Consider the following 12765-nt stretch of genomic DNA (forward strand, 5'->3'; position numbering starts at 1 on the left):
CATTTCCTCGCACTCTCTCTCTTCTCCAGCTCATAAAACACTTGTCTTGCAACATAGATACTGGTATTGGGTTTGCCAACACAGGTCCCAACCAATTTTGTCTGTATATGGTGGAGCCTTTGGCCCCTTGGTTCTGTTTAATTGTTGGAAGCCCAAGTTTTTTATTTTTCTGAGTTATGGGCCTTGCATCCTCTATGAGATGTTTGCTCTTTTGTGGATGTTTTCTCCTATTTTTCTATCAGCCCTATAGTGGATGCTTCCCTTCAACTGAGTAGGGTTGAACACTACATAGTGGCCCCGCTAAGAGCATATTTAATGATTAAAGGGAAATTGAGCAATCAGACAACTGAATCAACTGAAATGTTAATGGGTAAGCTAGCAAGTAATGTTCCCACTGTACTTCACATATCACTCTTTCCTCATGAAATATTAACGGCTGTCCTGATTTGTTAAAGATAAAAAAGGGTAGAGAGTACAAAAGAAGACTTTCAGAGACCAATTATGTTCACAACAAAGAACTTCACACACATCATATAATAAGGGATAGAACAAAGTGAAACCTCACTTGAAAGAAAGCCTAAATAGAATTGATGAGCAATCTTAGTTGGTTAAGATTACATCAATCAGGGCTCGCATAAAATAAGATAGGAAAAGAGCAGTGATCTCAGATAGTAGAATTTGGCTAGTATTCCCATCTGGAAATTTCACTTGTGCTTCCTTTTTCACTGCTCTCCTCAAGTCCTATCATCTAATAACATCCTTCCCTACAAAGGAAGTTTGGTGTGACCCGATACCCCCAAAAATAAGAGCCTTTTGTTGGGAAATGGTACTTCAGAAAATCAACACTTTGGATAAGTTACAAAGAAGAAGGCCAAATTGCTGCCTCTCCCCTCGTGTTTGTTGCCTTTGCTTGGGCTGTGGAGAGACAATTACACATCTGTTATTATCCTGTCCTCTTGCTTCGTTTGTGTGGAATTGGTTTTCTTCTCTGTTTGGTTGCAGGTGGACTCCTCTGGATGTGGCCACTCTTTTTAATCTGAGTTTTTTCACATTACCAAAGAAAAGGGGCAGAATAATGTGGAGAGCAACAAGAGCTGATATCCTTTGGTCCTTATGGAAAGAGAGGAATAACAGGATATTCTAAGGAGTGGAAAGAACTAAGGAGCAAGTCATTGACTCCATAATTGTTAGGATCATACATTGGCTGAAAGCAACTGAACCGTTCAAAAATTTCTCAGCTGAGGATATCCTAAGAGGATGGTCAGTAGTGGCTAACTTTTCAGCTGCACAAAGTGTGGTTCAGCCCCTTTGGACACCTGCAGAACAACAAAGAGCAAAATTGAATTTCAATGGAAGCTCATTGGGAAACCCAGGGCCCTCTGGAGTTGGGGGAGTTTCCAGAATGGGGAGGGCAGAATGCAAGCACTTTATTCTGGCCCAATAGGTGTGGGAGACTCCTTAAGGGCTGAAGTTATGTCTACTTCAAGGTATGAGATTGGCAAAGTAATGGAGATATCAAAACCTTGAGGTAGAGGGAAATTCTAAACTTCTAATAGAATGGCTGCAGACAAAAAATCTTGGGTGTATGGACACTTGGACAACAGATGAGGGAAATACTTTGCCTAGAAAGAGAAGTGGGAGTAATCTTCAAATGGGTAAGGAGATCAGCAAATTCCGTGGCTGATAACTTGGCAAAGCAGGAGACTCTCAGGGAAAGCTTGTTTTAATGAAAGTTACTGGGAGTAATCTTCAAATGGGTAAGGAGATCAGCCAATTCTGTGGCTGATAACTTGGCAAAGTGGGAGTAATCTTCAACACTCATGCTATGAATGGTTGACACTTTTGTATCTAACAGTTATTTTAATGAAAGTTACTGTTTCCAATCAAAAAAAAAGGTGCTTTACCTTGTCATAGCCAGAATCCAAGGCTTCACTGCCGCAAGCAGTTTGAAATAGTTCACTTTTAGTAAGTCCAACCACACCAGAATGTTTCCCATAAAATATCATTTCTGGCTCTCGAGTCCCTATAACTAACTCTGAAGCAGTGCCAATTCTTGCCTTACTCGCAATTTTTCTTTCTTTCCATGATCTCTTGGATGTCCACTCCTTAAAATAACCATTGTTCTCCTGAGGCGCAGAGGTACCTGTAGATTTCTAACGGAACAGTAACACTTAAAAATCGGGGAGATGAATGAAAAAACAAATTACCCAGAGACATAGAAGTGCACAAGTTTCTCAATTGAAATTATAAGTGCTGTAATCTAATCTTTTTTTTTTTATGAACAAGTGCTGTAATCTAATCACCATATGACTTTAAGTCAAAATGACCCCTCAGAGGTCGGAGGGAAAATGTTGTTCCATCTGCAACAAACAGTCGGCACCGGTCACCCAATCCATATTTCTGTAACATCGTCCGACAAGCTGCTAAACGATGTCTTGCAACATCTACACCAGTCACAGAACCAGAGGACCCAAGAAGATCCAGGAGCATGCACAGCTTAGCACCTGAAAGTAAAATGAATTGCAAAATCATATCAAATGCCCCATGTGTTTTTAATTTAAAAAGAAAAAAGAGCCAAAAGCTCTAACCAAATATCCACCATATATTTTAGTCCTTGAGGATGGGTAGATCACTGAGGTTTGGAACTGTCAGTGTCGATTATGTAGGGGTAGATTAGTCCTTTTGTTTATGTTTAATATGAGGTGTAATATTGAGTTAGATGATGTGTCCCATACTTAAGTAGGGGCACAAGAGTCATTTTGTACTGGAAAATAGAAAGATTAATACATCCTGGCCGACTGGAGAAGACTGATTTTTCTCTCCTGTTCGAACCAGATTTCTCTCCTCACTCTTCTTCTTTCTTCCCTCTCTTTTCTCTTTCTTTCTTCTTTATCTTTTCTTCTCTGATTAATCTGAAACCAACAGGTATACAGATCTTAACTTTATCTTTCTCTTAGGGTTTTTGGAGTTTGACAAAAAGGCTGAAAAGGAGTGGTCGTTTTCTCCTTCTGGAGGTTTTAATGCCTCCGATTGAGTGTGGTGTGGTCGTTTCAGGTGGCTGGTAGGGAAACCTCTGATGGACAGACGAGGGTTGCTACAGTAAACTCGTGATCTGTGTTCAGGCGTGTGGTTCAGACAGCTGGTCAAAGGGTATGTGGAGTGCTGGTGTGATATTCTTGTGTGTGGTGGTTTCTTGTGAGGTGCCAAAAGAGGAGAAAAGTGGTAACTACCATTGCTGAAATCTGTGATAGTGGATGTTTCAGCAATGGTCAGCCGCAAGTGTGGGATAATGGTGATTGTTCAACTATAGGAGTGTAGTGTGGTGGTTGTTGGTGAGTTGGGGTAACATATTAGTGTGAATAAGAAAAAAAAAATATTTTTTTCGGCAGCCATGGGAGGCAGTAGTGAACACAAATCTGTTATGATCCCTCCTGACTACTTGAATGTGCAAATGACCTCCATCAAACTGAATGGAGAAAATTACGTACCTTGGGCCAAATCTGTTGAAGTGTTTCTCAGAGCTAAGAAGAAAGTGAAACATGTGAGAGAAGAAAAACCCCTAATTGAATCCGAAGAGTACAATGATTGGGAACAAGAAGATGCACAGATTATGACTTGGTTATGGAACATGGAACCCAAGATTAGTGTTAACTTCATGTTCTTAGACAGCCAAGGACATTTGGGATCATGCAAAGAAGCTTTACTCAGGGCAGGACAATACCACTAGGATATACCAACACTATCAAGAGTATTTTAATCTGCAGCAGGGTAATCGGAGTCTTGAGGAGTACTATGCTAGTCTGAGGAATCTAAGGAATGAGCTGAATGTGTATCACCCTCTTACATCAGATGTCAAAATTCAGCAACAGCAGAGAGAACAGCTTGATGTAACCAAATTTTGGGTGGATCTTCCCTCCCTTCTCTTGAAGAGGTGTTTGCCCGTCTCCGGAGGACTTCCATTGGACATCTGGAGAACCCTACCATACCAGATAGGTCTGCTTTTGCAGTGACAAGGAGGGAGGTCGTGGTGGTAGAAGAGTAGTTCATCAGGGTCAGCCAGGCCGTGGTAGTAGAGGTGGACACATGTACAGTCGTGGTGGCGGGCGTGTTGGAGGCCGAGATTCAGGGGGAGCTTGTGGTAGAAGACATAATAATGGTCCGAGGAGGTGTACGCATTGTGGTATGGATGGACACACTGTTAAATTTTGCTATGATCTGCATGGTTCACCTTCATCTTGGGCAAATCATGTAGTGGCTAGTGGTGGTATGGAACAAGGGAGTCAACAGACCAGTCAGACACCTCCACCTACAGATGCCTCTGGACAAGAGATGATGAGTATTTCACGTACTGAATATGAGTGGTTAATCCAGGCAACTTCTCAGCCGAGTACAGCTACGCTTGCCCACTCAGGCATGGCTTGTCTGGCATCCAAACCCTCCCATTGGATCATTGATTCTGGAGATTCCGATCATATGACTGGGACTCCAGGTGTGTTATCTTCACTTTCTTCATCCTCTACTACCCACACTAGCACCCTTGCTAATGGTTCCACTTTCCCCATAAGTGGTATTGGTGATGTTAACACTAGTTCACTATCTTTGTCTTCAGTTCTATATGTTCCTAAATTTCCTTTTAATCTGATGTTTATTAGTAAATTAACCAAGTCTCTTAATTGCTCTATCACCTTTTATCCTTCATCTTGTGTATTTCAGGATCTCAAGACGAGGATGAAGATTGGTGGAGGGCATGAAGCCGGTGGACTGTATTACCTTGATGGTGGTGGTGGCGGTGGTTCATCAACAGCTCTTCAGTCGTCTCTCTTCCCTCTCCAGTGGAATTGCAGACTTGGCCATCCATCTCTTAAAGCTATAAAGCAACTTGTTCCAGCATTGAGTCGTCTTTCTACTTTGGATTATGAGTCGTGTCAGTATGGGAAACATCATCGGCTTTCCTTTATTCCTAGAGTCGAGTATCGTTTGTCGAGTCCTTTTTCTTTGGTCCATTCGAACATTTGGGGTCCAAATAAAATAGTGTCACACAATGGATACAAGTACTTTGTTATTTTTGTTGATGATTATTCAAGGATGGCATGGCTTTATCTTGTGAAAGAAAGAAGTGAATTATTTTCTATTTTCCAAAAGTTTCATGCTGAAATCCGCACTCAATTTGGTATCCATATTAAGATCCTACGTTCAGATAATGGCCGAGAATATTAAGTTTCATGCTTGATATCAAGAATGCTTTCTTGCAAGGTGATCTTCTTGAGGAGGTATATATAGAGCAACCACCCGGGTTTGTTGCTCAGGGGGAGGATGGTAAAGTGTGTAAGCTCAAAAAAGCTATTTATGGACTTAAACAGTCCCCTCGTGCATGGTTTGGAAGGTTCAGTGAAGTAGTGAAAAAGTTTGGCATGAAACATTGTTAAGTCGACCATTCAAAATTTGGTTATGATTCTGATGCTGGGAAGATTTTGTTGGTGGTATATGTGGATGATATTGTTATTACTAGCAGTGACAGGTTCGGGATTGATAGGCTGAAGACCTTTTTGCGTGATCACTTCCAGAAAAAGGATCTTGGCAAACTAAAATATTTCTTAGGGATAGAGGTAGTAAGGTCCAAACATGGTATTAATTTGTGCCAGAGGAAGTATGTCCTTGATCTACTGAAGGAGACAGGATTGTTGGGTGCCAAACCAGCTGAAACACCTATGGAATTGAATATTAAGTTGAGTAGTGATATGGGTGAGGAGTTTGAAGATCCGGGAAGGTACAAAAGTTAGTGGGTAAGCTAAACTACCTAACTATCACTCGATCAGATATTTCATTTGCAGTTGATGTGGTGAGTCAGTTTATGCAGAATCCTCGAGTCCCTCATTGGGATGCAATTCTAAGGATTGTAAGATACTTGAAGGGTGCTTCGGGCCATGGTTTGCTATACAAGAGTGGAGGAAAACTTGAAATAGAAAGGTACACCAGTGCTGATTGGGCTGGTTCTGTATCTGATAGGAGGTCGACTACAGGTTATTGAAACCTTTCTTGGGGGTAACTTGGTAACATGGAAGAGTAAGAAACAGACAATGGCGGCAAGAAGTAGTGCAGAAGCTAAATACAGAGCCATGGCACATACAACTTGTGAACTGGTGTGGTTGAAGAACAAAACATTTCCTCCAATCCAGTCTTTCATGAGAGAACAAAACATAAAGAAGTTGATTGTCACTTTGTGAGAGAGAAGGTTCTTAGTGGAGTAATAAGTACAACTTATGTTAACACAGGAAGCCAATGGGCAGATCTGTTCACCAAAAGGTTGAGTCGGGCAAGAGTAGACTATATATGTAACAAGCCGGGATTCTCTCCAGCTTGAGGGGGGTGTTAGTGTCAATTATGTAGGGGTAGATTAGTCATTTTGTTTGTGTTTAATATGAGGTGTAATATTGAGTTAGATGATGTGTCCCATACTTAAGTAGGGGCACAAGAGTCATTTTGTACTGGAAAATAGAAAGATTAATACATCCTGGCCGGATAGAGAGGACTGATTTTTCTCTCCTGTTCGAACCAGATTTCTCTCCTCACTCTTCTTCTTTCTCCCCTCTCTTTTCTCTTTCTTTCTTCTTTATCTTTTCTTCTCTGATTAATCTGAAACCAACAGGTATACAGATCTGAACTTTATCAGGAACCATAAATGGTGGAAGGGGAAGCAAAGGTGGAAGTGGGTTGAAAAATAATAGGATTGTGACAGTACCCACACATTGTGAGTGAACAAACTTGGCATGGGAGCAGAGGGAGTTGAAGGTAAACTCTAGGGACCACCCCCCCCCCCCGAATAGTTTGCGGGTTTGGCACCTAATTCTATTCTTTTTTTTTTTTGGCAGATCCTCCCACAGGCTTTGCATCCCCAAGCCCTGACAGTGTTAAAAGTGAACAATTACAAAATTACCCACTTGTTTGTACATATGAATGACCAAGGTTTCAACTAATCCAATAATCCCAATTCTTCAAGTGAGTTTAGAAAAGTTCTGAAAAACACAGCCATCACAAGTGATTTACCAAATAACAAATAAAATCTGGGCCATCAAATGGTATCCTAGCATCAGAAATTAATTCCAAACTGGCACATCTAAATGCATAACCAATTAACCCAAATATAGTCAACAAGTTGTTTCCTGAGATCAATAAATTAATCTCCACCATGCATAAAAAAATCTCTACAAATCCAGGCCATGTAAAGTGACATCAAATAAAACTTAACATAAGGACCATCAAAATTACCTCTTATAATCAATTAATTAATCTCAGCCATCCAAATGATGTGCCAAGATGATTTCAATGAGTCAAGGCAAAGCTAGGCAACCAGGCAACATCTAGGCAATGAGTTTTGCAAGTAAAGAACCCCTAAATCTTGAGTTGATTTCTTATTTTGCATAGTAACCAACAATCATCTATACTAATATTTAGCAACAATATTCATCAAATAACTATAAATTTCATGTCAAAACACAAAAAATCATTACACTCATGAGAAGATAGATATTTAGATAAATCAATTTCAATATTTCAGGTATAATATTATAATTTAATAATAATAATAACTCAATAAAGAAACTAATTAAAAAAACAAATTAATAAATATTATAAGTACTTCCATACCAAACAGCCTCTTGTAAGCCAGACAGCTCCGGTAAGGTGGTGGAGCGGTCTAACTCCGAAGGAATGGCGAGAAGGAAGATGTTGTGGGAAAGAAGACTTGGTCTCAAAATGGAATGGAAATTCCCTCCTTTATAAATGTTGGCATGGCGACATTTATAAATGTTGGCATGGCGACATTTATAAATGATAAATGTCGACCTTGTCTCTCTATTTATAAATGTGAGGGAACAAGGTTATGTACCTGAAGCCAGAATTCCAGAATATTCTTTGGTTGGCATGGCCACAAGGGGCAAATCTCGTTTACTTCTCTCTTCAAGACACATGTCCCTCAGGACCACAAGATGATTAGAGCACAATCTTGGGCCTCCTCAAAGAGTAACACGTGTCGGTGCAATGCTCAAGTACAAGCAGTTGTGATTTCTCTGGGGCACCGGTCGCACGTCTGACACTCCGAATGTGGCCTTTGTTGTACTCTACTGTTGGCCTGGCCTTCGTTGTACTCTACAGGGTGGGCATGGCCCTGGACGCAAGCTATTTCACTTAGACAAGATGGACTCATTATAACCTTACGAGGTACCTTGTGAGGTCAAGGCTTCATGAGACGATTTCTCGTGAGGCAATCTTTAGTCGCTTGGCGAGGTGACTACCGCAAGGTAGGTTATTATAACCTAGCAAGGCGACTCATGAGTGGTACCTAATGAGGTCAACGTTTCATGAGACAGTTTCTCATGAGGCAAGGTTTAATCGCTTGGCGAGGCGACTACCACAAGGTAAGTTATTATAACCTCGTGAGGCGACTCATGAGTCTTGTTTGATATCGCCTCGCAAGGCAATTCATCAATCTCATCTGATTTCGTTTTGCAAGGTGACTCACGATATTAGGGTATATCCTCTTTATAAGGTTGGATCAGTCTCATCTTTTCGTCATCCTCATGATACATATTGATGAGAATTTACTTCTTTGTCCTTAGGCTCATGCCTGCTGTCTTACACCTCTAAGATAAGTTCTAACATAATTTGTCTTCAAATATTCCCAAAAACATAGTATTCACTAAAAGACAAAGGAATAGTCATAAGCCAATAAACCATTGATTCAACATCCCATCGGCCTCTATCATACAGCCTTTAAGATATGTTTTTTTGGCATAAATTTTCTTCAATTAAAATATTCAGATAGTTTGTTAACATGATCTTAATAGTGTTTTGAATGCAAGAGGCACAAGAAAAGTGAAAGTAACCAGATACGTTTTCTTCAATTAAAATATTCACATAATTTGTTAGCGAAGGCAAGGCAACCACCCGAGAAGCAAGCCACAAATTTTAAAAAGTTCCAAAAATAAAATTAGTACATAAAAAATGGAAAACCTTAATTTTGAAAGAAATTATAAAAAAAAACATTTCATTAGCTAAAATTAAAAAATATAAGCAAAACAAATTAGACAAATTCAAAATCAAAGTGAAAGCAACCAAATGTGTATCGTACCAAGGTGACTCAAGTACTCAACAATTCAAGCATGTAAAACTTTGCTCATGTTTGTTTATCTCCTACTTGCATTACATCAAGTAGCTAGTGTGGTGTTAGATGTCTTGCATCTATAATCTGATCCTAAGAGGTTGGGGCCTTCATGGAGGTGGAGGACCAATGGGCCCAAACAAGCCCATGTGGAAGTTTGACAGAAGCATCACTAATCACAATTTTTGGTCTGTATATAAGCGGGTTGGTTTTGTTAGTTTGGCCGCACTTCATTCTATTTTAGGGTTAGGGATCAGAGATTAGTTCTATTTCTGTTGCTTCTTTAATGGAAATTTTGCTATTTGAGATCCTATCCACAATGACTAGAGCTTCAGGTACTCAGAAGGTCTATTTGTTCCTTTTAAAAATTAACAGACCAACGGGGTGCAGCTAAGGGTTTAGCAAAATCACTCGCTTTGGATGTGCAAGGGCGGTTCCTACTTTGAGCTGATGCCTTTGGTTTGTTTATGTAAATCGATATATCCTGTTCAGTTTGTGGACAGCTAAGCCGAAATGAGGCATGAAGGAACACTGCACGATAGCAGGACAGCAAAAAAAAGCTCGGATATGCAGGAGTTGTTCCTACTTTGAGCCGATACCTTTGGTTTTTTTATGTAAATTGATGTTTATAGAAGGTAGGGGTAGGCATGCAGATACAGTAATCTCGATATCCTGTTCAGTTTATGGGACATCTATGCCGAAATGAGGCATGAAGGAACATTGCGCAAGGACACTGTTTTGTGGACACTGCATATATATATATATGTACAGTGTTTTAAAATGCAAGGCAAGGTGCATGCCTTTTCGAAGCAAGGCACAAAAATAAAAAAAAATGCCAAAAATTCAAAAAATCAAAAATTAAAATATATATATATATATATATATTAAGCATAATATTAATAAAATATAAACTTAAATTTTAAAATATATTGTAAAAAACCTTTTATCTAAAATTAAAATACATAAACATAACATGTAAAGCATATTCAAATGAAAATTTAAAAATAATATTAAACATTTTCAAGCATGTAAAACCCTCAATTTCTTCAAATAGCTAATGTGACTTAAAATATCTTGCATTCTTGACTCTACGAGCCACCTTTGCCTCTCGAAGGCAAGCCAAAACAAGTCCATGTTAGGGCCTTAAATTCTTAATCTTTACACAAAAAAAAATGATTTTATAATTTTAATTACCTTTTAAGAAGATATTTTACTAGGATGAATAATGAACAACATTAACAATGATTTTGTATAACTATTAACCAAACTAATTGGCCTGAAGTCCTTTGGGTACAGAGCATCAACACTTCCCAACAATAAATGTTGAGTTAAACCCCAGATTAATCATTGTCCTTTCATAAAACTCATCAAAACCTTCCACAAATCATCTTTCAACACTTCCCAACAATCTTGATAAAAAGCCATAGTGAAATCATCCAACATTGTCTCCTTAATTTCACTTAAATCAAACCATCTTTCGACCCAATCCCTAGAGTCCTCCAATAAGCTAGACCACTCTTGACCCACAATCCATATTTAGGGCCGCAAACAGATCGAATCGAATTCAGTAAGAGGTATATCTGATTCGATTCAATAATATTTACTACTGATTTGAATCCATTAATAATCCAAAGAATTTTACAAAACCTGATTTAAATTCGATCAGTTAATCTTAATAGATATCCGATTCAATCCAATTGTTAACTATTGGTTGCAACGAACAACCCTTCCGGCTCTCGTTTCAGAGTTTGAATGGTTGAGTGCGAGAGTGAGAGAGGCAGCGAAAGAGGGAGATGTCAGATGCGCTGGTTTCCACAGCAGTGACAGCACTTGGATGGTGTGTTTCCTGTGATGCCACCAGTGATGGAATAGCAGAATCGCTAGGCCGCAGGCCCACAGTGGACAAAGTTTCAACTGCTCAAAAATGTAGAACAGCGGTAGGCCAGCAGCCGGAAGGTCGGAGACTAAGTGCACTGTCGCACCAAAGAGGAAAGCTATTACAGTGTTATTGGTAACCGTTAGCTATTTTCCCATCCAATCAAACAAGCACCGAAGAGGAAGAAGGTTGACTCTTGGGGTGAGAGGAAATGGAGACAAAGTGGGAAACAACACGGAGAAAGGGGATTGACTTCCAATAATTGACATGGGCATCCGATTTATCAGAAAACAGGATGTAAGAACAGCATCACTCCAAAAATGCTTTGGGACATGCATATTGATCATCAAGGACCGAGCAGTTTCAAGAAGGTGTCTATTTTTCCGTTCAGCTACACCGTTTTGTTGCGAGGTGTAGGCACAAGAAGTTTGATGAATTATTCCATGATGTTCTAGGTATTGCTGAAATGTTGAGGTGTATATGGAGCAACCACCAGGGTTTGTTGCTCAGGGGGAGGCTGGTAAGGTGTGCAGGCTCAAAAAGGCAATCTATGGACTGAAACAATCTCCACGTGCATGGTTTGGCAGGTTCAGTGAAGTGGTGAAGGCCTTTGGGATGAAATAGTGTCAGGTTGATCATTATGTGTTCAAATATAACTCAAAGGATGGGAAAATCTTGCTAGTCATGTGTGTGGATGATATTGTCATAACTGGAAGTGACAGCAATGGAATTGACAGGCTGAAAAAATTCTTACAGGACCACTTCAATACGAAAGATCTGGGGAAGCTAAAGTATTTCCTAGGAATAGAGGTTGCGAGGTCAAAACAGGGGATCAACCTATGTCAGAGAAAATATGTTCTTGATCTACTTGAAGAAACAGGGTTGTTAGGTGCTAAACCAGCAGAGACTCCTATGGAACTCAATGCCAAGTTAAGTGTAGATGCAGGTGAAAAGTTTGATGATCCTAGAAGATACAGAAGGTTGGTGGGAAAGTTGAACTACCTGACCATTACCCGACCAGATATATCATTTGCTATGAGTGTGGTGAGTCAGTTTATGCAACATCCCCAGGTTCCTCACTGGGAAGTTGTTCTGAGAATTGTTAGGTACCTAAAGGGTGCTTCAGGTCGTGGTTTGTTATACCAAAAGGGAGGAACTCTTGAGATAGTAGGGTACACAGATGCTGACTGGGCTGGCTCTATATCAGACAGGAGGTCAACCACAAGGTATTGTACCTTCCTGGGTGGCAATCTTGTAACTTGGAAGAGCAAGAAGCAAAAAGTGGTGGCAAGAAGTAGTGCAGAAGCAGAGTACAGGGCTATGGCCCATACCACATGTGAACTAGTATGGCTGAAGAACTTACTACAGGAGATGGGTTTCTCAATTGACAAACCCATGAAACTATACTGTGATAACCAAGCTGTTGTTCACATCTCATTCAATCCCATCTTCCATGAAAGAACTAAACATATTGAGGTGGATTGTCACTTTGTGAGAGAGAAAGTGATAAGTGGGGTAATAACTACATCTCATGTGAGCTCAGGAAATCAGTGGGCAGATCTCTTCACAAAAGGATTGTCTCGGGGAAGAATAGATTACATTTGTAACAAGCTGGGACTGTATGATATATACTCTCCAGCTTGAGGGGGAGTGTTAGAATGCTCGAGTCAGGAGTATTTTGGTCATTCTGGTGTATCTTCTTGAAAGTGAAAGGTCTATTGTATCTGAGTTT

The 12765-nt window shown here is 39.9% G+C and overlaps 1 protein-coding gene across 8 annotated transcripts in view; it reads right to left on the reverse strand.

Moving 5' to 3' along the window:
- The window catches only part of LOC104610247 (S-adenosyl-L-methionine-dependent methyltransferases superfamily protein), an 82238-nt gene that overhangs the window by 56224 nt on the left and 13249 nt on the right, over positions 1 to 12765 (reverse strand). For all 8 annotated transcript variants that reach the window (XM_088901169.1, XM_088901170.1, XM_088901168.1 and 5 more), the window contains exons 5-6: positions 2304 to 2504; positions 1905 to 2143 (exon numbers count right to left, since the gene is read on the reverse strand). In XM_088901169.1, the coding sequence (XP_088757295.1) occupies positions 1905 to 2143; positions 2304 to 2504 (440 nt within the window). The remainder of the gene's footprint in view (positions 1 to 1904; positions 2144 to 2303; positions 2505 to 12765) is intronic.

The sequence above is a fragment of the Nelumbo nucifera genome, chromosome 3 (assembly GCF_055504915.1).
Source record: "Nelumbo nucifera cultivar China Antique chromosome 3, China Antique-T2T, whole genome shotgun sequence".
Taxonomy (NCBI): domain Eukaryota; kingdom Viridiplantae; phylum Streptophyta; class Magnoliopsida; order Proteales; family Nelumbonaceae; genus Nelumbo; species Nelumbo nucifera.